The sequence below is a fragment of the Ascaphus truei genome, chromosome 2, assembly GCF_040206685.1.
Source record: "Ascaphus truei isolate aAscTru1 chromosome 2, aAscTru1.hap1, whole genome shotgun sequence".
Taxonomy (NCBI): Eukaryota; Metazoa; Chordata; class Amphibia; order Anura; family Ascaphidae; genus Ascaphus; species Ascaphus truei.
In genome coordinates, this window is record NC_134484.1 from 317,882,661 (window position 1) to 317,909,141 (window position 26,481).

General features: G+C 42.3%; 1 protein-coding gene across 22 annotated transcripts in view; it reads right to left on the minus strand.

Moving 5' to 3' along the window:
* Positions 1–798: 798 nt before the first annotated feature.
* Positions 799–26,481, minus strand: part of LRRFIP2 (LRR binding FLII interacting protein 2) — a 501,877-nt gene continuing 476,194 nt past the window's right edge. For 18 of the 22 annotated variants that reach the window (XM_075586521.1, XM_075586540.1, XM_075586539.1 and 15 more), the window contains 10 exons: positions 22,191–22,361; positions 21,209–21,301; positions 20,842–20,934; positions 16,391–16,492; positions 15,471–15,603; positions 12,466–12,515; positions 10,883–11,003; positions 9,573–9,652; positions 7,150–7,254; positions 799–2,043 (listed from right to left, as the gene is read on the minus strand). In XM_075586521.1, the coding sequence (XP_075442636.1) occupies positions 1,933–2,043; positions 7,150–7,254; positions 9,573–9,652; positions 10,883–11,003; positions 12,466–12,515; positions 15,471–15,603; positions 16,391–16,492; positions 20,842–20,934; positions 21,209–21,301; positions 22,191–22,361 (1,059 nt within the window). In that variant the 3' untranslated portion in view covers positions 799–1,932. The remainder of the gene's footprint in view (positions 2,044–7,149; positions 7,255–9,572; positions 9,653–10,882; positions 11,004–12,465; positions 12,516–15,470; positions 15,604–16,390; positions 16,493–20,841; positions 20,935–21,208; positions 21,302–22,190; positions 22,362–26,481) is intronic. The other 4 variants (XM_075586542.1, XM_075586541.1, XM_075586531.1 and 1 more) reach the window with 1 other exon arrangement.

Sequence of the window (26,481 nt, forward strand, 5' to 3'; positions counted from 1 at the left end):
ATTGGCGTTATTGGTGTAGCCCTAGTGGACAGCTAGTCTTGGCTCCTAAAGGCTTAATATTTGCACCTATGGATGGATGCTTTGTGTGTTTCATTTGTAGGATGTTTGTTACGTGTTTACCGCTTAAATGTCTGAAGGCTTTTTTTCAATGTATTGGTAAACCTCAGGCATCAAAAATGTTAAATCATTCTCTGCTATAGGGTTTTGTAAGAAATATTATTGCATAACCCTATGGTAGAATAGTGTGAAATCTAACACCCCTCCACAATTGCGTCGCCAGAGCTGACTTCTAGGCGTTCTCTTATTTGTATTACTAGGGCTAAATAACTCTGCGTTAATGCCTTTTTTGCGTATGCGAATAAGGTGAATATCGCTACCCATTTAGGAATACATTTTTCTTAGTGAATACGACAGTTTTTATAAAAACAATAATCGCCACAATCCCATTTTTTAAGGATGTAAACATTTCCCACAGCAATATCGACTTTAAGTGAATCTTAGGCCAATGTTCCTGGAACGTACAAAGCTTCTGCTTTAGTTAAGGGTTAGTAAATGGTTCCTGGCAGAGAGCTTTGATTTATTGCAACTACAATGGAAACAGAAATCTTGTCATCACACAATTTAACGTGATCTTAATTAAAAGGAAGTGTATTTCTCAATGAATCTTTAGTTGAGAGCCTGGTACTGTCATATTTAACAGTGCAGAACATTGCCTTGCCCAGCAAAGGAGAAAAACACCACAGATCTATGATAAAAACCTCAACTAAGACTACAGTAAAGTAAACAACAGCAACAATGTTGTGGCCATTAAAGTGTCAATTTAATAGGTCCCCCAGCCATTTGCTTAGTCTGCGGACTCCACTCACACTCAAGCAGCAGGTTATACAATTTTACAATGTACAGCAAAATATCTTACTCTTATCTATGGTTTATACTCTTATCGTAAGAGTTTCCAAGCTAATTAATCTCATTAAAATACTATCATCCAGCTGTGCCATCACCCATGCAATAAAACCAACATTTATATACAATCCCGGTCTCTCTCTCTTTTTTTTTTTTAAACGTTTCTTATTCAAATGTTGTTTTTTTTTTTACAAAAAAAAAAGTTGTTTTTTTTTGTTCAAAATGTATAAAGTTTAATGAATGCGCATCCCCCCCCAAATAGTAACGTTCCTAGGTATAAATGTTAGCGTAATTAGATTTAATAGCTTTGAACAGTATACCAGCATTAAAGTTGAAATTACGATGAGGAAGGCACTTGGCTATTTCACCCCTTCCCTGCTGCTCTCCAGATGCCTGTGTGGCCCTGTACAGTACTTTAGTTAGTAGTTACATTTTCCCTCCAACGTTGCACAGAGGAGGGCTGCAGCATGAAGGAAATCCTCTGAAACAGCAGGAAGAACTCTTGAATCTGACTCCCAAGTTTGGCAAGAACAACGCTCCTCCCTTTGGGCAGGGCTTCCCTGTGGCGGGGAAGGGGTTAAGTCGAGTCCGTTATATCTCAGAACAGCATCGGATAAGTATCTTTCGTATGAGGTTGTAGTAGATTATCCCCATCATGCAGTAGTTTCTAGTCACCAGCATATGTAAGCAGCAGGAAAAAAAATAAAAAAACGGTGTGAGTAAACTTGATTATAATGTTGTGGGGAAAAAAAGGTCCTATCGAAAAAACAGTAATCCAGCGTGTTGCGCTCCAGCTCGTAAATTTATTCAAACTCATGTGCCAAAGAGGAGAAATCATCACGGTTTAGAGTATTCATGCCTGTTTTTACATCCTCTCATAAATTAAAGATTGACATGTCATTGTGCAGCTCAGACCGTGAAAGGTCAAGGCAGCATTTGCACCAGTTGTGCCAATGAGAACGACCATGGTAACACAAGGTGAGGGCGAGTTATTGGTGGAGCAGTGCAGTATGTTGTGTTTCATCCTCTTTACTGTTGAGACAGAAGCGCAGTCCTGTTGGCCTTCATCTTCTCTAATCGTTTCACCAAGTGGCTATTTGTCATCTCCATCTCTTCCATCTTGTCCAATGCAGTTCGGAGCTGAATAGAAAAGGAAACAAGTTGTTGAACATTTAACGGGTTCCCCTGAATGTTCATTTTTAGTTCGCTGAAATTAAGGGACTACTGTAAAAAATAAAAAATCTCCATTGTGAACGGAGGAAAGTGGCAAATAAAATCCTACTCTTGGCATTTGTAACTATTCTATGGTTCTCTGCCCAGGAGTCATCAAAGCGCAATGTGGCACCTCTGATCGCGCGTTAAGCGCCATTGACTTCAATCTCAATTACTGCCAGATCAGGCACGAAATGCTGTAATGTGCTCTGGAGGCTCCTGGCCTATGAATTCACATTAAAAACACATAAAATTTAATGTGTACACATTTGCTAGTTTTGCTCTAAAGTGAACGTATAGATTAAGATTTGTTGGGGCCTTCTTTTTATATTTGGTAACTTAAGGATGCATGCTTCTCTTTTATAGCATGTACGGGATGACAAAGTAAAACATTAACTACAGTATGTTAACGTGTAGCTGCCAATTCTTTCTCAACATATTTCCTGACCTTTCATACGATGGGTTACACCAGTGGTGCGCAAACTGGGGGGCGTGAGATTTTTCTGGGGGGGCGCGGGCGGTTGCAGAGGCCCCACGCTCTTCCCCAAGACATAATATGCCAGGGGATCGCATGATGCCCCTGCAACACTCCACTTACCGTAATTCAACCGGCTCCAGGACGCGTGACCATGGCAGCACGCCGTGAAAGTACGTCACGATTGCCACGGTAACGTGGCGTCAAATGACGCCGCGGGTCACGTGACGTCACACGACCCCGCGGCTTCATTTGACGCCACGCGAGGTAAGGAGGGGCGGGCGCGACAAGGAGGAAAGCCAGCATACGGGGGCTCAGCAAAAAAAGTTTGCACGCTCCTGGGTTACACATCTCACAGACTAGGCCTCTTTGGCAATCTTGGCAATCATATTCACACTCAGGTCTATTTTCCCAAGTTTCTAGGCTGCAAAACTAGTGCATAACAAAGCATCATATTTAGCAAAGAAATCCCATTTAAAGCAATAATATTTTTTCCTTTGATAAGTCTGGTATAATTATTTTGCTGCAATTGTGTCCCAGTTTGCCCAGCAGCTGTGAGACTTTAGTAAATAATTAACTTAGTCTCAAAGAGGACCGCAGCGCAGAGTCCATATTTAGTGTAACCACACACTAAATAGTAAATTAAGGTATTCATTCTATATATGCGGTGTCCCTGATTTTTACTGTAACGAGCATGGCTGGTGATTAATCAGACCAGTCTGTTACTAAACATTAAAAAAATAGTCAAACTGAATTAACTTTACACTATGAACGAGGCCTTATATAGTATACAGCATCAATTAAATGTTTACTTCACATCTCTTGCATGTGCAACAAACTGTTTCAAAGGACATCACAACAAAATTGCACTTCTACTGTTCAGCTACCACAGAACTGCATCACTAGGACAGGCCTAGAGATGTGCGACAGTATATACGGTATTCAAAAAAAAAAAAAAAAATGTGCGCACTAAATGCGTTTTCACACAATGTCACAATGGTCCAACATTTTGCACATTGAGTTTTTAAATATTGGGGACTGCATTTTTACGATTTTCAAAAAATGTTCATGGAAAAAAAGACTTGTTTAGTAAAATATCTCTAGTCAGGAACTGTCTGTAAAAATGTCTGTATTGTACAAAAGGTAATTCATTTGTGTATTTGAAGAATAAACAGGTGCGCAAATCACACCAGGACATGGAAAAGAAGTAAAGACACCAAATAGTGCAATATTGTCAACCCCAACAGTGAAATCAATGTTGATAGCTCTATAAAATTTGCACTCACGTGTACAACGGGATAGTAAGGCATTGTGGTTATTAGAAGTTACCAACTTTAGATTCCAGATAGGTACTCCAGATCCATCCATCCTTTCCTATGGATCTGGAGTACCTATCTGGAATCTAAAGTTGGGAACTTCTAATAACCACAACGCCTTACTATCACGTTGTACACGTGAGTGCAAATTTTATAGAGCTATCAACATTGATTTCACTGTTGGGGTTGCCAATATTGCACTATGTGGTGTCTCTACTTCTTTTCCATGTCCTGATGTGATTTGCGTACCTGTTTCTTCTTCGATTACTGATTGGATTTGGTCTGATTCCTGTGTCGGGAGCCGCACTCTCTAAGGACAGTATATTATTCTATGTTATGGGTTTTAAGTGATGTTATTTGCGCTTGACTTTTTTTCTTCACTATTTGTGTATTTGAAGATGGGTGGGTAACCATGTTGCTCCTTTCTTCCACGTGGTGAGGAGTAGGTAGCTTGCAACATAATATATCTGAAACAGACACAAAGAAAAACCTTGCTCTCCTCACTCAAAAGGATAAAGGAGGTGCAGAGGGAAAATTAAACGCAAAAACACACAAAGTGACCAAGAGAGGTCACAAAAGTCCCTCACAACTACACTCATTCCTTAGTCTAATATGTAACTTTAAGTGCCAATTAAATTAACTGGTACCAATAATATACTCAATTGATATAGACCAACAAGAAAAAGGACCACTAAGCTAGTCTATGGTAAGACAGACAATAATGCCAACTTTAATACAAAATAAAACCCAGCGAAATGCATAAAATTACAACTATTATACATAAACTAAAAAGACCCCCTAGTGGGATGCCACCTCCCCATGAAGAAGCGCATGAATGCGTGAAACGGTCGTCGGGCTAAAGTGACGGCATCATGCTGACGGTCACGTGGGCGCTAACGGAGCTTGCTGGCAGCCCCCACTACTGGGAGAGTCGTTAGTAGCGCTGAACACTCAGTTACACTCATCGGGCATTAACCATACTGCCGTTTTTACAGCTGCAACTATCAGGTTGTATTGTTTCTGCATATGTTACTATTGTTGCACACCAGCCCTTGAATACCTATTTGTTTGCTTATATAGTGATGCATTATGCATGAGTGGGGCTCTTACTAAGGTGATTTATTATGATCACAGTAGTGTGTATTCCTGTTGGGTTGCAGCAGTGTTAACTATTAAGTATGGTCAGTGTTCTTCTATGTGGTATTTTACCTACTGATACTTACTATTCTGCAATTGAGTCAGGTGAAGTGATTCTGCAGGGCTTAATCTGCTTGGAATTCTCCTCATTTAGACATTTTCTTTGGGGTTGAATAATACTATATAAAGGTCCAATTAACCCCTGTCATCACCTGACTGCTCCTTACTTGCCCACTAGGGGATCTTTTTAGTTTATGTATAATAGTTGTAATTTTATGCATTTCGCCGGGTTGTATTTTAGTTGTCATTATTGTCTGTCTTACCATAGAGTAGCTTAGTGGTCCTTTTTCCTGTTGGTCTATATCAATTGAGTATAATATTGGTACCAGTTAATTTAACTGGCACATAAAGTTACATATTAGGCTAAGGCCCCGCTCCCTCCGTCAGCGCTCCCGCACTGCAGACAGGCGGGGCGCTGACAGACACAGACCGCGATATGCGGTCTGTAGGGAGCGGGAGGTTTGAGCGGGAGGGGGGGCGTGGCTTGAGCGGAGGGACCCGCTACTCTCCCCCCCATCCTCTCTCCACGGGCTCGGGCTGGCACTCATACACACTCGCAGACACACACACAGACAGAGGCAGGCACTCACACACTCAGACACACACATACACACACACGCAGGCAGGCACTCTCTCTCACACACACACACGCACGCACGGAGGCACTCATACACATACACACACACAGAGGCAGGCACTCACGCACTCAGGCACACACATACACAAACACAGATAGGCACTCAGACACACACATACACACACACAGACAGGCACTCCCGCTGCTTTCCCTCCACACTCCTCCCCGCTCCCCGAAGCCTCTCCTCCTCCCGAAGCCTCCCCTCCTCATTGGCTCACAGCCACACCACGTGACGCGTCAACGCTAGGGATCACCATTCTCTTGTATCCCGTAGCGGCTGACGCGTCACAGCGTGTAGTGAGCTGTTCAGCCAGGGGGGACCGGCTCGGGAGGATTCCCTTGCTGGTGGGGAACTCGCGTGTGGCCGCCCGCGCCGCCGGGCGCACCGGGTCCCAGGCCTTAGACTAAGGAATGAGTGCAGTTGTGAGGGACTTTTGTGACCTCTCTTGGTCACTTTGTGTGTTTTTGAACATAATATATCAACTACCTAGTCCAGGGGCGGATAACTCCAGTCCTCAAGGGCAACAAACAGGTCAGGTCAAAATAACTGAGCCACCTGTGCTGAAGGAGGGATATCCCCAATACCTAGCCTGTTGGTGGCCCTTGAGGACTGGAGTTGGCCCACTCCTGCCTACACCTTCTCCCTCCTTTGTTATTTTATCTTTTTGTGTATTTGGAGTTTCCACTCATTGCATTATTGCTCTACGTAATGTACATGAAGATTTTATGAATATCTCACTATCTTTTCTGGTAAAAATATTTGAAATAAACAAATAATTGTGAGAAATAGGACATGTGAATAGTGACAGTGGGAACACAGAGAGAGAGAGAAAAAAAGAAGCAATTGAGGACACATTAGAAATAATGAAGGAGCAAAGCCCTTTGTACAGTTGACCCTTTGTACAGTTGAGGAGCAGGAACCACCATGTGTCAACTTCCTCACATTACAACAGTGACTAAGCTGCAAGGTAATGCATTTACAAAAACTATTTGCTGGGTTTTAATAAGGAAATACTTTCAAATTGATAGAAAATAAATCACCAGGTCCAGACACGATTTCAACTACCTTGGATCTGAGCGGTTGCAAACTAACATGTTGATATATTTATCATCATAATACCTTTTCATATAGTGATTTTCTCCCAATGGGACTCAAAGCACTTCACAATTACAGTATCATGTGCGGTATACAGCATATAGATTGTAAGCTCACCTGGGCAGGGACTGTGTCTGTAAAAATTCCTATGTGTTTTTGGTGCCTGGGGCTCAGAGAGACTTGCCCACGCTCACAAGAAGCTGACACCGGGATTTGAACCAGGTTACCGTGCTTCAAACTCAGTGTTATTGTTATCAGTCAGTGCCTTCACTCACTGAGTCACTCCTTCAGCCCCAATGTTAAAGTAAAATACCTCTCTTTGAAGTCTCCTCTTTTCCGCTTTTAGCTCGTCTTCTACTTTTTCAGCATTCTCCGCTGCAGATTTATATCTTACCACTTGTCCTTCAAGCCTAATACCCTGCAAAATAAATCACACAAATTACCAGGCAGCTCATTTTTGCAACAGACATTCTTGCACTAAAGGAAATCAACCATTGGACTGAATATCTTTTGCAAATAAGATTTGTTGAGGCACCCCCTGGCGGCCGGACACCTAGCTTTTTGCCAGGCTGACTGAATATATATTTTAAACCCATGTTAGGAACTATTGCTTTTATTTCTTGATGTAAAGAATTTCTAGCAATGTGTATATGACCAATAAATATCCTTCCTATTGTATCAATTTGTTATAATTGATATGTAGTCTTTTTGTTATCCAATGTTATTGGATTCCTACTCTGCCGACATATGTTTCGCGTGATTAACACGCTTCATCAGGGGGAGGAGACTTATGGAATAGTCGCTGGTTTAGATGTCCAAGTGCGGCTATTGGCTAGCTGTATGCAAAGTGGCTATACATGGTGGCAATTTGTTTCCTCGGTATATACAATATATATATCACAATGCCTTGGATACATGAATGATACACTAAGGAGTCTGAATGTAAACACAATATAGGTTATGTTACTACCTTTGGTGGATGCTATTTGATCATTCCTGACAGCATATTTTGCATAGTCTTTGTGGCAAAGAAAGTTATGGTATTAACCCTTGACTAACTGACATCAAGTCTACACACACAGTGTTTCCCTATAGCATTCATTGGGCTAGTGTGAGTCTCAGAGTAATAATTCTGCATTTTGAGCACAATAGTTCTCTCACTAAAGTGTGGTAGTGGTTATTATATGGGACCGCAGGAGAGAAGGAGGGTTTTGCAATCAGTCTAACTATAGCTATCCAGTAGCAATTAACCCCTTGTTCTCCAGACCTCCTCCGTGGAAATATTTTATGAATTTTAACCATTTAGTGTATAACAATTGATGTAATAATTTTTTTTTGTTTTGGTTACTCCTTTTAACCCCCTGTTTGACCTGTTCGTTGGACCTCAGGAAAGTAATTTAGCCTTGGCTTTATGTTAAATTGTAATGAGTGCATTCTAGTGCATTCTAGTGGGGTTCTTTGAGCCCTTCTTTTTGGTTCAATCTATTTTTTGGAGATAAAGTGAGTTGCCCAAGGTCACAAGGAGCCGACACCGGGAATTGAACCATGTTCCCTTGCTTCAAACTCAGTGCCAGTCAGTGTCTTTGCTCACTGTGCCACTCCTCCATATATATATTTAGTGTCCACAAGGTATAAAAGGACAATTACGCTCTCTGTTTTTGAAATTTTATAAGACAATTCCACTGTTTTTAATTAATAAAATGAACGTTGAAGTGCTTTAAAGCGGGTACTAAAGCCTTCAACATTACAAATCTGTATGTATACACAGCAAGAAAGTCAGGAGATAAGGGCCTGACCTGTAACACTGTCCAGTTCTCTTGATGATGTAGATGACCAACTATGGCCATATAGCCTCCCCCACATGCTGTAGGGCTCCATATAAGGGCATCTACGTCATCCAGAGGGAAGGAAATCTCCTACGTTCAGCTCTGCGGGAACACCGCTCCTCCAGGCAAAGAGACGGGGACACAGCTGCAGATGGCTGCACAGCTCACCCGAAAAGGTATTCTCTCCCTGCAGATGGCCCAAAAGGATTACTGCTGTGGTGTCCCGTTCAGAACCCTGCAGAGTTAATCCTTCTGGGCAGATTACTGTTGTCGGGGCCGCGAGAGCTACAGCCTAAATAGAACAGGGAAAATCGCGGCACCGTGGACAGCAAGTCTAGCTACACCTGTATATTCAGCTTTTTCTTCTCCATGGAGGTTATATCCACCTTGTACTGTACAGTATGTATCCTACACCGCATACAAATTACCAACTGTTTTATGTTATCCATTCCTGCTGCTGCAGTTATATTTATAAAACTTTTAATTTACTACAGTTAATCCAGTCATTGCACAATGAATCAAAAGTAGGATTCAATAGGGTTGTGCTTATGGCAAAGTCGACTTTGATGCGAAAATGTCAGTTTTGCGGATGAAATTCCAGTTTTATATTTCTGCTACTTTAGTTTCATTTTTTCAGACATATTGCAGGAGTAACAGAACAAGGAGACCTTGAATTGAATGAAATCAATTGTTATTTATGTTCTTCCTATGTCCAAATAAGCTACATTTTTACATATTGTCGTTGTGTCAATATTCCTGTTTTTATTTTATCATGTTTTCTTTTAATGTGTCCGTATGCAGTATAATCGCCAATTGGCACGAAGAGGAGGATGTTGAGTCATAGGCTGTTCTGGGTGGAGGAAGCAAAGAATAGGAAGCACTTGGCAAAAGTTGAATACAATATACTCACATTTTGCTCCATCGTCGTTATATCTTGTTCTGCTTTGGAAAGCTTAAACTTGAATTCACTAATTTGTCTATTGGCATCCCCTAAAAAAGACAGATTGATGAACAGCTAGAAAATAATCCTACAGTACACACACTATATATATATATTTGATAGAAGACACAAAAAAAACGAAACGTCGGTTTTTGTGTCTTCTATCAAATATAGAAAATTCATGATTTAGTTACCTGCGTGCTGTCCCTTGATGTCGTGTTGCAACCGGTATCGTATGGTCTATATATATATATATATATATATATATATATATATATATATATATATATATATATATATATATATAATATATATATATATTTAAAAAAAAAAAACCCAAGAGAATCTAAGGCAGATGATGCAAAGGACAGGCAAAGGGGGTAGTGAATAAACAGACAGGGCAATAAATGGATGAAAGAGATGGTGAGAAAAAAAAAAATATATATATATAAAAATTCTCACCATCTCTTTCATCCATTTATTGCCCTGTCTGTTTATTCACTACCCCCATTGTCTGTCGTTCTTTGCACCATCTGCCTTAGATTCTCTTGGTTTTTTTCCCTCAATATATATATTTGTGTTAAACTCCTGCAATATTGTGTAAATCAGTATTGCTGACCTAAGAAATAGAGGAAAACTCTGGAAAGTTTGTCTTACAATATCAATTGTTAGTCCAAATAAAAAAGGTATCAGCTAATACTGAAGTACTCATTTACTAACGCAACTGGAATAACACAGATATTTCTATTTAATGTAATATATTTATGTATTTAATATATGAATGGAGGGAGAGAGGAAAGGAGAGTGTAATCTGTACAATATAGGAAATGGCACATGATCTATATTGTACAGAAACAAATGTATCATGTTTAACTAAATTAGGTATATCGTCAGCTGTTAACACAGCAACCCCTATACCTGTTTTGAACTTTCTATGCTTACAGAATTGTAGATTGGTTGTAGGGCAACAGGAGAACTCATCATAGACACAATAACAGGTTACAGAGCTTTTCAAGCCTCGTAGATTTCTTCGTGTCTATGGTCTATTAGTCCAGGACTAATAAAGCTGCTAGAACGTTGAATTACATCCTTACAGAAACACACATCAAAACTCAGAAACAAACTAAAGTAATGTCCAATTGTACACATTGATTTGATGATAGTAAGTCATCATATAAAAATATCTTCTTGATTCTTTCCCCTTGACCTCTGGTAAACTACACCTAATGCTGGATTTGCAGGTACAGTACAATCATGTTCAAACTAAGACGAGCACATACTCTGCATTTCAATTAGCTGTAAGTCCGACCCATTCTCCAGCCCTGCTGAATCAGTCGGCGTGGTCTCATTCTTGGCATTTTTTTGGCGTTCCTCATCCAGCTGCAACTTTAGCTTTCTGATCTGAACCAAGAAGTAAATCAGTAAAGGTTCATTGTTTTGATATGTTCACTCAACAAACAACATAGAAATATACATATATATATATTAAAAAAATAGAAAATAATGTTAACGTTTCAGTACATTTTAAGCAAATAGGTATATATATATATTTTTTACGTATTACTATGTATGTATGTATGCGCTAGACTGGAAAAATTCCTACTATGCGCTCTAGGACTGGTTAAGTCTAAACTCCCCCTATGGAAACTTCCTTCAAAGAATCCAGGATACAATCATGGGAAAATGCAGGAGAAAAAAAACACTCAATCAATATTTACAAGAAAGGGAGGACACCAGTCTATACCATAAAGTATTGGTATTTAAATATACATACACAGAGTGACAATTAATAACAAGACACACTAGATATCAAAATCTGAAAAAAATGTATATGGCTGACGCACTCGCCCAAACAGTGTCGACGTTTCGGGCTATGGCCCTTTGGCAAGAGTCTGCTACCCCTGTGATATTGTGCACCTTATAAACGTGCTGTGCCCGTCCTTGATGTGTTGCACCTGTTGGCAGCGCCATTACCACGTATGACATCTGACGCTAAAGCGTCATCACGGTACTAATGTTTACAAATAGTCATGGCAACCATATGAAAATGCTGTTGCCATGAACATTAACTTCTAAATTGTAAAGATATATTGCACAATCCATAATATCCTCACGTGATTATATAACAAGAAAAGCCACATGTGTACATACATATATAGACACATCACCAGATAGGTTTTTACACAATACAGTACATTAATGTACAAATATAAAACTTATATATAGCCCCATACCAATCAATACAGCGCCATACTCTATATACAGACACAAAATGTTCTAATTAACAGCATTTTGATATGTACATGATATCACAGGGATTGTCACTTTTTCTGTGTATGTATATTTAAATAGCAAATGGAAATATTACTGTATGCTCATTTGCATGTCTTAGGCAGGTCTGCAACCCCGCCTTTCACCATTATCACCCAGCACACAGTGCTTCCATTGTATATAAATACAAATACTTTATGGTAGAGACTGGTGTCCTCCCTTTCTTGTCAATATAGATTGAGTGTTTTGTACCCTTGCATTTTCCCATGACAGTACATATTAAGAAAAGAGGAGGAGTAGAGGCTCCACGGATTTCATAAGTGCAAATATTTATTAAAGCCAAATGAAGTGTCCAGCGTTTCAGCTGTCACAGCAGCCTTTGTCAAGGAGTGGAGCCTCTACTCCTCCTTTTTGTATCCTGTACTTGGATTGCAGCGGGCCTTCCTTCATCGACTTAGAGAGCACCGGTATAAATCGATTTCATACATTATTTTGATTATAGGTGTGCAATATTTTCTCGTATTGCATAATACATATTAAGAAACAAAAAGTGGAGTGTCATCAATGTAAAGCTCATGAGCATAATACTTACCTGGGACACTAGCTCATCCTTTTCCTCAGCCAGTTTCCGTAGCCTCACATCTGAAATACACACAGAAAATCAGTGGGGTACAACATGTAAGAACACATTTCAAGAATAAGAGTAACTCTGCAGTTTCAACTATGTTGGTCGAAGCACAGTTAATGCCAGAACATATTCATATACAGGCATCCCTGGATATACAGTATGGCAAATCGATATATTGAATTTCGCTATAACGTAATTAATAAAATAAGGAAGAAATTGTACATACAGAATGTTAAATTCACATTTACGGAATTTTTCCTTTCTAAAGTAGACATTTGGGGGGGAGTGTCCCTCCCAGTAGCCCCCATTTTACCGCATCTCCCTTTACATCCACCTCACACGGTGATCACCAGTTTCTGGTAAGTACAGTATTTTTTATTTTGTGACTTATTATAACCATTATTAATATTTTATCATAAAATGATTCATGTTCCATTAAATATGTGCTTAAAAAAGGTTTGCTGCATTCTTAATTGTGATGTTATTATGTCTCGTGGCAGAGTTTTTTTCCGTATATAATGGAAGCCAATTGGAAAATCGGGTTCGATATACGAAATTTCGCTTTAAGGACAGGATAAGGAAAGTATCAGCTATTTGTTGCCTGATTGGATGACACATGTCAAACATGTGAACATTATAGTCTCGGGGACCTTTTTGAATAAAAAATGTAAATAAAATTTTAAACAGCTAGTAAAATGGATTAATCAGAGTTATACAAGTCCCTTCCCAGCAAACCAAAGGAAGTAACGCCTAATCATAAATGAAAGATTAACAGGTTTATAAACATTTCCAGGGTAACCTTTAAAAAAAAAAAGAAAAAAAAGATTTCTAAATACTTATTTTAGTCAGCAGCCCTGTAGTTTTATCCTAATCAATATATCACTGATACTATTTCAGTCTGGTCATTTACGGGTTTGTATCTGTAGCTTCTTAAACAAAAAACTACAAAAATCAAAGGCAAAAGGACCCGTTTGCAGCTTGGAGGTCCATCAACAAGATACAATTTGGATGAATCTGCAGCTGAATCATTTCTGTATTTGGAAACGAGTGGTCGTGTCAGTGGTTAGGCTGTGAATCTAAAATAAGATAAATGACATACAATTCTCACTCTGGTGAGACTGTGCTGTGCACCAGATGTAAGAACTACATTTCACCGCTGGAGATACATGAGCGGGACCACTCTACATTCCTGTGGCACATACACAGTAATCATAAGCAGCTGCTGAAAGGGGTACAAAAGTAAAGTTGCCTTCCTAGAAATCTTTAAAGGTGCATTCACTTTTGCAAACATGATCTGAATCATGTGATTCCGCGCCACTGATCTTGATTTAGGGCGGCTTTTTGGGCTTTGGCTACTGTGAAGTGGAGCGGTTTGAGATCTTGCACCACCTGGTTCAACCACGTTTTCTTTGGAGCATTTCGGTCCACTTTCCAGCATATGGGTCGTGTGGTGTTGAGGCACTGGTATGATTGTCTGGTGATGTCCATACGGCAGACATGGCCAAACCACCTTTGTCGCTTAATGTACTGGTCGATTGTGGATTGGTTTTGACATGCTAACCTTACATATTCATTTTTCCATCGGTCTCGTAGCGTAATATGGAGTATGTTACATAGACATCTTAGTTGGAATCGTTCGAGAAGGTTCATATCGCTTTTGAGTAGTGTCCATGTTTCTGAGCCATACAGTAAAATGGTGCGTATTGAGGCATTAAAAATTCGCATTTTTATTACATTTGTCACATCCTGTTGGTTCCACAAGCATTTCTTTGAGGCGAACACTGCAGTGGTGCTACCGATGCGGCTTTTGATGTCGTTCATAGCTTCTATGCTTTAGCTATCAATAATAGACCCTAGGTATTTGAATGAGTCCACTCGCTCAATTGGGTTGCTGTCCAGTTGAAGTTGAATCTGTTGGGTACCGGTAAATATGAATTTTGTTTTTTCCGTATTCATGGATAATTCGAGCTTCTTTGCATTGGCTTGCATGTCGTTCAAAGTTTCTTGTGCCTCTTGGGCAGTATCCGCTAAGAACACGATGTCATCTGCGTATACAAGGTCCGTGAGAAAAAACTCGCTTCCCACTTGTACGCCAGGCCTGTCTTTAAATGTTTTTCTGAGAATCCAATCCATGGTAATATTGAATACCATCGGCGATATTATGCCACCTTGTTTGACTCCCGTGGATATGGAGAATGGCGCGGATATGTTGCTTATGTGTTTGACTCTGCTTGTGCCTCCTTCATAAAAAGCTCTTAGCACATTGAGAGTGACATGTGGTACCGTATCAGCCTTGAGGGCGCACCACTTGTCAAAGTGTGAAAATTTTGTCCGTACACCCCCTTCCTGGTCTAAACCCAGCCTGTTCTTCCCTGCAGTTCAATTCTCTCCGGTTAAGTAGTCTGGTCAGGATAATAGAAGCCAAAAGCTTTGCAGATGTTGATAGGAAGCTTATGCTAGGCTGTTCTGAGCAACGCGGGTTGTCAGGGACACAAGCCGGACTCTTGTTGGCTGTTTTAAACGATCAGCGGATAGGGAAGAGCTGCAGACGGTACCACCGTAGTTCCAACTATTATTGCATTGCGTAAGGTAAGTTTAACATCATATACTTTTGCCTGTATACTCTTTATATACTAATTGGCTGTGTAAGCTAGTTTAACACTTATGCGTATGCTCAGCAGTGCTGGCTTAATGAGCAGCATTCATTACACAGCTGCTTTAAGTCTCGATTATGTCTCTGTAACTTGCTTTATGTTTGTTCACCCTATATATTCTATGCCTACTTCATTGACGTTACAGAGCTTGAGAAAAGACCTTGTGGTCTGAAAAGTACGTCGCTGGAGCGTGTTTGACTGCCTGATGATTTATTGAGAATAAATAACCTTTTTCTATTCGAGAGTGCTGCAGACTTTCTATATTTGTGTGTATAGATATATATATATATATATATATTTTTTTTTTCACTTTACCAAGTGGTCCTTCTCCTGCAGATTCCAAAACCTGTGCCGCTTCTTGGGATACTACAGTTATTGCCCCAACCGATGGCTCGTGATTTATATCCCCGTTGGGAGTACCGTCTGGGATAATAACCAAGCCGTGTTTCTGAAATGAAACCACAAGAAAGAAAACTTTCCTTAATGTGGAATATAGTAAAAATACAAAATATTAACACACAATTACAACATAAAGAGATGTACCAAATAATACCATTTTGAAACAGCAGTGCCACATACTTGGCCACTTTTAGCACCGTGGTCAAGTAGAGAGCCATCTGATCTGTGGCTTCTCAATACCAACTTGTGATCAGAGACACTTGCAGAAAACTGAAGGACTCTGGGTGTTAGGAGACAAATATTCTATCTGCCATGGCCCGACGTCCGAGCACTGTAGTTGCATTTCTATTACTAGAATTTATGAAGTAGGTTGCATTACTCTTTTAAGAAAGTGCTACAAACTGCAGTTAAAATGAGTCCCCTTATAAAGTTACAGATTTTGTAAACAGCCGTACAATTAAGAGGCTCTTTAAGACTCAATATTATCCACCCTCGTTTATACTGTAGATGCATTTCATAAATGCATCACAAAAATGGAAGATAAAAGTCTTATGACAACATACGTGTGAGTATTCTTTCCTCTGGTTTTTCTTAGGAAGGAATCTTGCTTTATCTGATTATATGATTTCGATGACAAAGTGAACTTGTAAAGCATTTAGCACACTGATAAAGGTATAATAAAACAGTTGCTTGTGTTGCAAGGAAATACCAAGGAAAGAATAAAACAATACATGCATATATTTCAAAGTAAAAAGACTGACACAAGAAGAATGTCTAAGCTTACACCATTTTATTCCTGTCATTTCGATACGTGCAGCATGGCTGACATACTGTACCTCGCCTAGCTTCATTTTTCCTTTCACGTCAGCCAGCTCATCTCTGAGCTCGTCACGCTCATTTCTAATGCAGTCAAAGTACTCTTTCTGTCTCTCTAGTGCCTGCAAGCAGGTGTTTAACCAGCAGAACAGCAGAGACAGGGAGTGCAATAGGAAGGAAAGAGAAAGAAGGAAAATGAAATAAGTGTGGACAGAACAAGAACTCTACGTTTGAGGGAGACGTGCAAACACAACGTGAAACAGCAGACATGCCACAAAAACTGCACAGGTGGTCATGCGTTTATAAGACCTACTGGCTATAACGTCCACCTGCAGGAGGACGTGTGATGGACATTGATGCTTTCTTCAGAGCTTGCTCTAGTTATAACAAACATACAGACAAACTAGCAAACGGAAACACAAAACCAAGCACTAGATCATAATCAAAACTGCAGACCTGGAGTTAGTTCACAAGTGTACGATAAGGTATAACAACTCTTCTCTATTAAAGCACTGGTCCATACAACTATGTTGGATTTGCAACAGCATGGAAACTTCCAAACAATTAGGGGCACATTTACTAAGCAAGGCTATTCCAGGAGACACCTTAACAAGAAAAATACATTGATTTTTATTTATTTTTTAGCCAAGTGCACTGGGAGTTTCGACCTTTAATTAGAAAGCAACTTAGAAAATACTGGCTTCTGCAGTATCTAAATAATTAAGGAATGGCATACACAAATCTTTAATTAATACACTATCTGCTTACCAATTCTTTCTGCTACGGACGGATATGCCTAACACACTTACATTTACTTCTACTGTTCCTGCATGTCTCCCACTTTAGTACTGTAACTGTAAGCTCTTTGGACAATCATGGAGTTCTTATAATGTTCATGTACAGCTGATGCTGTGCTCCTGCACGTTCTCAGCGTGCTTGTACCCTGCGTACATGGCTAGTATTTTGATACGTTAATGTAGCCTGTAGGTGTAGGAGGTCAGATAAAATACCAGCAGAGCAGATTTATCAATCTTTCCCACAGAGTTGCTTATGTGCGACTGCTCGTTAATTCTTCTGCCATATCTACTCTGATTAAATGGACTGATAATGTACAGGGGAAAACATCACGGGGGTGATCTACAGGGAGCTGATGTAAAAAGTAAGTAGCTGCGAAACAATGCTAGCTATAGGAAAAAAAGACACTGCCTAATATCACACTGTTACTGATCTTATATACACTGATCAAACTGCAGGTCCACTCACAAAACAAATCAGTAATGCTTCTAATTTACACACCAGGGCACAAAACACCTAGATAAATGAAATCTAAGAGGCAACCATGCATTTGCATTTTAAAATGTTAGGAACAGACCAATGCAAAATTCAGAAAAAATAACACTATTGCCATATATAATTTAAATGTAACTTAGGTGGAAGTCAGAACGTTCCTAACCTTCACACTATATCAATGTGGATAATCCAACATCAACGGGAACATTGTTTTTTTTTAAGAATAGTTTATTAACAAATGTATTATAAGATTGTCAACAAACTAAAAACTGATTACAGTATTTTGTTAATATTTTCCATTTGTAAAATATCATTATTTGTTTGTAAAGCAAAATTGTCTATTTAATTCAAATTGCAATGACCGTATAATTTTACATGTCTGCTCGCCTACAATTTACTCTCAGGCCATGGTCATGCAGAAAAACAAAAGCCATCGGTCACTGGCCTAACATTCAAGTCACTTAAGTTCCTGCAGATTCTGTATCTCGGATACTGCATTATGAATCTCACTTATTTGGGGGCTTAGCACTGAAGCAGCCATTTTGCAGCGCTGCCGAGCTACAGCAGACGAAAAGCTGCGGAAGTGACATCCATTTTCCTTTTCCTAAACAGGAATTCCCCCCTTTTTTTAAAGGTTCAGTCCCTTCTAGGACCAAAGTGTACTAATGGCAGCAATACATTTAAGGGGTTACATCTGGGTGATTTATGCATTTTTTTTTTTAACCAAATCTGTAAATATTTTTGAGTAATTGTTAAAGTTAGTTTGTAAACACTATAAGCTGAGACTTGGGAGGGGGTTTGATTTCCTCCCCTTTTGTGTGTTCAGCAAGAATTTGCAAAGACTAAACCCCACCTCTCTGATTCCCTTATCTTTATGGGCTCTCTTATATGGACAGAGATAGGCTGGGGCAGTGGTGCAGAACCCATGGGTCGGGACCCCCTTGGCGGCAGTTAGAAATGTGTGGGGGTCACCAAAAGAGAGGTTTAACGCTGCACGGGTCCCTGCATGTGAATGGGAAACTGCAGTGTTAATCTTCTGACTGAAACTACCTCTCCCTGCCTCTGATGTCTCACTCTGGCAGCCTGGGTGAGGTCACAGATACCCAAATATGGATATGCCCATATTCAGGCATCTAAAAGTCATCCAGGCTACAGAGGGAGAGACAGCAGGGAGGGAGAGGGAGAGACAGCAGGGAGGGAGAGGGAGAGACAGCAGGGAGGGAGAGACAGCAGGGAGGGAGAGGGAGGGAGAGACAGCAGGGAGGGAGAGAGAGAAAGACAGCAGGGAGAGAGAGAGACAGCAGGGAGGGAGAGGGAGAGACAGCAGGGAGGGAGAGGGAGAGACAGCAGGGAGGGAGAGACAGCAGGGAGGGAGAGACAGCAGGGAGGGAGAGACAGCAGGGAGGGAGAGACAGCAGGGAGGGAGAGAGAGAAAGACAGCAGGGAGAGAGAGCAAGAGACAGCAGGGAGGGAGAGGGAGAGACAGCAGGGAGGGAGAGGGAGAGACAGCAGGGATGGAGAGGGAGGGAGAGACAGCAGGGAGGGTGAGACAGCAGGGAGGGAGAGAGAGAAAGACAGCAGGGAGAGAGAGAGAGACAGCAGGGAGGGAGAGACAGCAGGGAGGGACAGACAGAGAGACAGCAGGGAGGGAGGGAGTGGGGAGACAGCAGGGAGGGAAAGAGAGGGGAGACAGCAGGGAGAGAGAGAGAGACAGCACGGAGGGAGAGAGAGACAGCAGGGAGGGAGAGAGAGACAGCAGGGAGGGAGAGAGAGAGAGACAGCAGGGAGGGAGAGAGAGAGACAGCAGGGAGGGAGAGACAGAGAGACAACAGTGAGGGAGGGAGAGGGGAGACAGCAGGGAGGGAGGGAGAGGGGAGACAGCAGGGAGGGAGGGAGAGGGGAGACAGCAGGGAGGGAGGGAGAGGGTAGACAGCAGGGAGGGAGGGATAGAGAGACAGCCAGGAGGGAGAGACAGCAGGGAGGGAAAGACAGGAGCGAGAGAGAGACAGCAGGGAGGGAGAGACAGCAGGGAGGGAGAGAGAGACAGCAGGGAGGGAGAGAGGGACAGCAGAGAGCCACAGCAGGGAGGGAGAGAGCCACAGCAGGGAGGGCGAGAGGGACAGCAGGGAGAGAGGGACAGCAGGGAGGGAGAGAGGGACAGCAGGGAGGGAGAGAGGGCAGCAGGGAGGGAGAGGGGGACAGCAGGGAGGGAGAGGGAGCGAGACAGCAGGGAGGGAGAGAGAGACAGCAGGGAGGGAGAGAGAGAAACAGCAAGGAGGGAGAGAAACAGCAGGGAGGGGGAGAGAGAAACAGCAGGTTGGGGGAGGAAGCGGGACAGCAGGGAGGAAGAGAGACAGCAGGGAGGAAGAGAGACAGCAGGGAGGAAGAGAGACAGCAGGGAGAGAGGCACAGAAGGAGACAGACAGGGGCCGCCACTGCTGCAGTACAAGTTAATTTCTGAAGTTTTAGTCAGAAGATTAATGCTGCAGTGGTCCCATTCAGAAGCAGAGACCCCCACAGAGTTGAGCCAATAATGTTTTCAGGGCTGTGGATATGGGTGGGTTGTGGATGCGGGGGGGTGGGGGGGGAGGGGATGGGGGGGTTGGGGTGGTTGGGGGGAAGCTCGTGTAGTGGACATTTAAATTTAGGGGTCGTGGCTAAAAATGGTGCACACCACTGTGGTAAGGGAAAGGAAACAAGTGATTGACAAACACTTCATTATTTGAATGCCCTGTATAACAGTTTGTTGTGCCTATTTTCTAAAGAAACCAAGGCAGCAAAACATTAGCAAATTTAGAAAATGTTGCCTAGTAGGGATTGTGCCATTAAAGATACAGTGACCATGGTCGCATGTACCTGCGACTTTAGGAAACACGAGGTCACTCTACATCTGCAGCAGTAGGTGAAAAGATTTTTTTTCTTTATTTTATTTTCATTTTGCTTATTGCCTTATAAGAAACAGTCAACAGCCTTGTGGGCTTCAGTGCCAGCAACGCATTACACGCTACAAATGCTAGAATTTAACAGTATAATCCACACTTCTCCTGATCAAACAATATACAGCGGGCAACTTATTGTTGTTCCTTATCTCTGCAAGTCAGTGTTAATGTATTGGTCTATTCCTGACACATCGTGCATTGCTTTGAAGTTTATAGCCACAACTCCTCTCTTCTGTTCATACCCCAATTTTTTTATCTTTCCAATTAACTGTCTCCTGCAGGTCATACACCTCCCTGGTTACAGAGTCTACTTTCTGCTGTATGCGCTGGTTCTCCTGGACAAGGAGGAAAAGGAAAGAACAAAAAGAACAGAAAAAAAACCCACAAAGGACATGAGATAAAAAGAAGTACACAGTAGAATATATCAAGGACAGCATTAGCACTTAAGAAGACAATCAAGACAAGAACATGTCGGTGTAGCTTTCAGAGCACAGTTCCAAAAATTATTTAGATAGTGGTGTGACCACATTGCGTAGTTTTCTTGATGTACAGTACATATTTAGACTATATATTTACAATGAAATACCCACAGCAAGGTTTAATTCCTACCTCTATGAGTTCATCTCTCTGGCGAATACCTTCTTTAAGTTCATCTAACTTGTGCTGGAAAACGTTGCAAGTGTGTTTCTGTCTTTCTAATTCCTAAATGGCACAGGAAAAAAAGGGATACCTTATTGAGCAACCTACCTATTCACAGCATGTCATAAACGCATTAGAACAGATTATAGCAGGCCTGACAAAATAGCTAATCATGCTCATCATCATTTCCCCAACAGTTGCCAGCACAGGTTGCTTCAGGAGAGAGCAAAGAACAAGGCATTTATGGAGCAGTACATTCCCTGTTAATTACTAATCTAAAGTCAGAAAGGCTGTAATGCATTAACACCTTCCTTATTGGCAATTTGTAGACTTAACATTAAATTAATGTTGAATCCTCTTTTAAATGCATGAATACATAATGAGTCATTTATGTATTTTTTGTAACATATTTTTGTATCTAGTAAGGCTTACCTCAATCCATTCAAAATGTAGTTGCCATATTGCATTTCATCATTATAGTACCATATGCAAAACCCTCCACTCTAAGTGAAGAATCATGTCCAAATTATCCACCTAGTCCATTATTTTTCCTTTCTAAAACCAACTTAAAATTTGAAGTAAAAAGGTATAATCGCATAATAGTTGCAATCACAATATCCAATGATAATGTACTCAGCAGGATGACGGAGAGTGGATTACATTTTTTGTTTTGTTTTTTAAGTAGATACTTATAGTTCAAAGTTCTAGCCATACCGGTCCTGAAGAAATGTAGATTTGTTGTACGCTGTGATGCATTTTAGAGGCCCAACCTGAGTGTAATTCGTAGTTGAAACTGTAGTGTACAGCTCTTTCCAAACCTCAAAGTTCCATTTCCTAAGTGCTCTAAAAGCTACCTAGTTCCAAGTATTATGTTTCAGCTACTGAAATGATGCGAATAAACATTCTTAACTTCCTTTCTCTATAGTTCATACTGTATGGTTTTGCTCTGTACCTTTGACTTGTCTTCATTCTCTCTGTGGTACTCGGCCATCTGCTCCTCCATCTCCTCAACAACATCTTTTAGAGTATCCACTTGATAGACCAAATTGCCTTTCTCGTTATCGAGCTGGGCGTTGGATACCATGGCTTTCTTGTATTTGTCTTCTACTTCCGCCAGAGATTCCTGAGCAGGCGAATAGCAAAAAGGTTAGCGAAGAAAATGGGCTTTGTTAACATTAACACAAAATATGGATTTCTTAATCTCTTCAGTGCTGGTCGCGTCTGGGACACTACAAAACAATCTGTTACAGGCAATTGTGGCACAAACGGGCTGGACAGACATAGAAGCATGCAGTTATCCATTCAGGTAATACACAAGTCAACTACGTTTTAGTGCTGTGAGTACAGTAAAGTACAGTAATATTTCTATTAATGGTTTAGTAACGAATAATAACATAAAGGCTCAATGGCTTTATTTCTACCCCTTGCGGCAGAAGATAGGTGGAATAGTTGCCTGTGTGACAATAATCTAAAACGCACACACACATATACATATATACATATATATATGTATGTATGTATATATATATATATATATATATATATATATATATATTACAGTGTTCGACAAACCTATACATTTGCACGCCCCGGGCGAGTGGATGTAACATCGTGGCGAGCTCCTATTGGCCCAAGCAGCACACGTGTGGCACTAGGTGGCGAGTAGATTTTTAGACAAATCACCAAAAAATCTACTCGCCACACAAAAAAAATCTACTCGCCACCTAGTACCAAACGTGTGCTGCTTGGGCCAATATTTACTCGCCTGGGGGTTAAATCCACTCGCCCGGGGCGAGCAAATGTATAGGTTTGTCGAACACTGTATATATATATATATATATATATATATATATATATATATAGATGAGATATTACCAGATGGAGGTCCAGCAACAAAGAGACAGCACACCAGGGGTATATTCAAAGTAGTATGTATTGTAGAAACATACCGGCACCTCAACCAACGTTTCGGTCTGCAGAGAGAGACCTTCCTCAGGGCTGTGGTGTCTGTATGTTTCTACAATACATACTACTTTGAATATACCCCTGGTGTGCTGTCTCTTTGTTGCTGGACCGCCATCTGGTAATATCTCATCTATTTGATTTTTTATGGGACTAGCATCTGGATACCTTGTGACATGTGAGTGCTGGTTGTTGCAAATATATATATATATATATATATATATATATATATATATATATATATATATATATATTTATTAACGCTCTATTGCAGGTTCTTTTTTTTGCACGAAAAATTTAATTAAAAAAACAACTAGAAATAAAATAAGGTTGGTAATGTTCTTTACAAGGCATCACATAGATGTCACTTTTTTTGGGGGGGGGGAAAGTGGGGGGGCGAAAGGCACTTGTTGATTTTGAGTCTTCCATTCACTAGGCGAGGGAAGGTGTGTTGCCTACATATTGTGATAGGCAACTCTGGGATGCTTAAAATAAATACTTCTTTTTACTAGTGACAGTTATAGTTCAAAGTTATAGTAGCCCTATTGGTCCAGCAGAAATGGACAGTAAATTAGTTGCAGGTTCGGATGCATTAGAGTTCTTCATATAGAAGACTAGCTGAGAGACCCGGCGTTGCCCGGGATGTAAATGCGTAATAGGTAGTATTATTTATAACTCGTGGAACAATAGGTGAGTATTTGTTGTAAAGGTTTCGGGGGGGGGGGGAGAAAGGGGAGCGGGGGGGGGGAGAAAGGGGAGCGGGGGGGGGAGAAAGGGGAGCGGGGGGGGGGGAGAAAGGGGAGCGGGGGGGGAGAAAGGGGAGCGGGGGGGGAGAAAGGGGAGCGGGGGGGGAGAAAGGGGAGCGGGGGGGGAGAAAGGGGAGCGGGGGGGGAGAAAGGGGAGCGGGGGGGAGAAAGGGGAGCGGGGGGGAGAAAGGGGAGCGGGGGGGGAGAAAGGGGAGCGGGGGGGGGGGAGAAAGGGGAGCGGGGGGGGGAGAAAGGGGAGCGGGGGGGGAGAAAGGGGAGCGGGGGGGAGAAAGGGGAGCGGGGGGGGAGAAAGGGGAGCGGGGGGGGAGAAAGGGGAGCGGGGGGGGAGAAAGGGGAGCGGGGGGGGGAAGAAAGGGGAGCGGGGGGGGGGAGAAAGGGGAGCGGGGGGGGGGAGAAAGGGGAGCGGGGGGAGAAAGGGGAGCGGGGGGGGGGGAAGGGGAGTGGGGGGGGGAAAGGGGAGTGGGGGGGGGTGGAGAGCGGTGGGCATATGTATTGTCATAATTTATGTATGGGCATTTCCCCCCCCCCCGTTCCCCGTGACTCCCCCCCCCCCCCCCGTTCCCTGTGACTCGCGCTCCCCCCCCCCGGCGGCCGCTTGGTCCCCCGATGTGCCGTCCTGCTGAGTGAGGCGTGCAGGCGGCTGCAGGAAGCGCCCTGTGTGGGCCTAAGACTCACGCTCCCCCCCCCCCGGCGCCCGCTCGATGTGGCGTCTGGCTGAGCGGCGGTAGGAAGCGCCCTGTGTGGGCCTGAGGCTGAGGCGGGACGCGCAGTGGGCCTGAGGCTGAGGCGGGACGCGCAGTGGGCCTGAGGCTGAGGCGGGACGCGCAGTGGGCCTGAGGCTGAGGCGGGACGCGCAGTGGGCCTGAGGCTGAGGCGGGACGCACAGTGACTTACCTGAGCGGGTGGTAGCGCCGGGGAGGTAAGGGAGCGGCTGGGGTAGGAGGGCCGCGCTTCCCGTCCGGAGCCAGTGCAGGATGGCGCACGTGAGGGGGGGGGAGGGGGGCGGACAGAGGGTGTGTGTGTGTGTATAGAGCTGCTGTGTTGTGTGTGTGTATAGAGCTGCTGTGTTGTGTGTGTGTGTGTGTATAGAGCTGCTGTGTTGTGTGTGTGTGTGTGTGTATAGAGCTGCTGTGTTGTGTGTGTGTGTATAGAGCTGCTGTGTTGTGTGTGTGTGTGTGTGTATAGAGCTGCTGTGTTGTGTGTGTGTGTGTATAGAGCTGCTGTGTTGTGTGTGTGTGTGTGTGTATAGAGCTGCTGTGTTGTGTGTGTGTGTGTATAGAGCTGCTGTGTTGTGTGTGTGTGTGTGTATAGAGCTGCTGTGTTGTGTGTGTGTGTGTGTGTGTGTGTGTGTATAGAGCTGCTGTGTTGTGTGTGTGTGTGTGTGTGTGTGTATAGAGCTGCTGTGTTGTGTGTGTGTGTGTGTGTATAGAGCTGCTGTGTTGTGTGTGTGTGTGTGTATAGAGCTGCTGTGTTGTGTGTGTGTGTGTGTGTATAGAGCTGCTGTGTTGTGTGTGTGTGTGTGTGTATAGAGCTGCTGTGTTGTGTGTGTGTGTGTGTGTGTATAGAGCTGCTGTGTTGTGTGTGTGTGTGTGTGTGTGTATAGAGCTGCTGTGTTGTGTGTGTGTGTGTGTGTGTATAGAGCTGCTGTGTTGTGTGTGTGTGTGTGTGTGTGTGTGTGTGTGTGTGTGTGTGTGTGTGTGTGTGTGTGTGTGTATAGAGCTGCTGTGTTGTGTGTGTGTGTGTGTGTGGGCCGTCACTCCGCCTCAGGCCAATGAGAGGTGTGCGGGGGCGGGCGACCCAAGGGACCAATGAGATTTCCCCTAGGGACACCGGACATCCAGGCAGGCAAACATACAGTGCTTTCACTAATATAGTATAAGATGAATTAAAGTGGAGAGGTTACAGACAGTGCACTTGAAGAAACCTATAAGGTTTTGAAAGCTCTGTACACTATAAATTCATCTATAACGAACTCTCATGTTGGTCCGCTAAAAGGTATCACAACCTGAAACTAATCTACTAGGCATTATCTAACTATTAGCATTCTAGCGTACAGATTTTATTTGTAGTAGCCAACGTTTTATAGCTGAAAGAATGCGTGGAAAAGCTAGGAATGAAACGGCAAAATTTTGCAAAAAAAAACAATATACAACTATCATTTCTCAAGTGCAATTATTTGCCGCCACAACTGAAATCTGGAAACAAAGTAATTTGCTTTTATAATCCAGAGCGTTATGTTTCATTTGATCAATGTGTTTGTGACTAACCATGGTTGTCACAGTAAAACACATGGGCAAACATTTCTCCTGAATGGTCCTGGCCCACTTTCGGTTAGGCAAAAAGCCAATCGATCTCACAGTAACTCATTCAGAGTACGTTGTTCCATGCTTGTTACGTTTCTTTAGACCACTTCAGCATGTAAAAAGATGAAGGCGTGTTCTTTAAGTTAAATCAGAGATTAGGTATGGATAATATCAGGTGGAAAGACAACGCAGTGTTAGAATTGCAGCACAC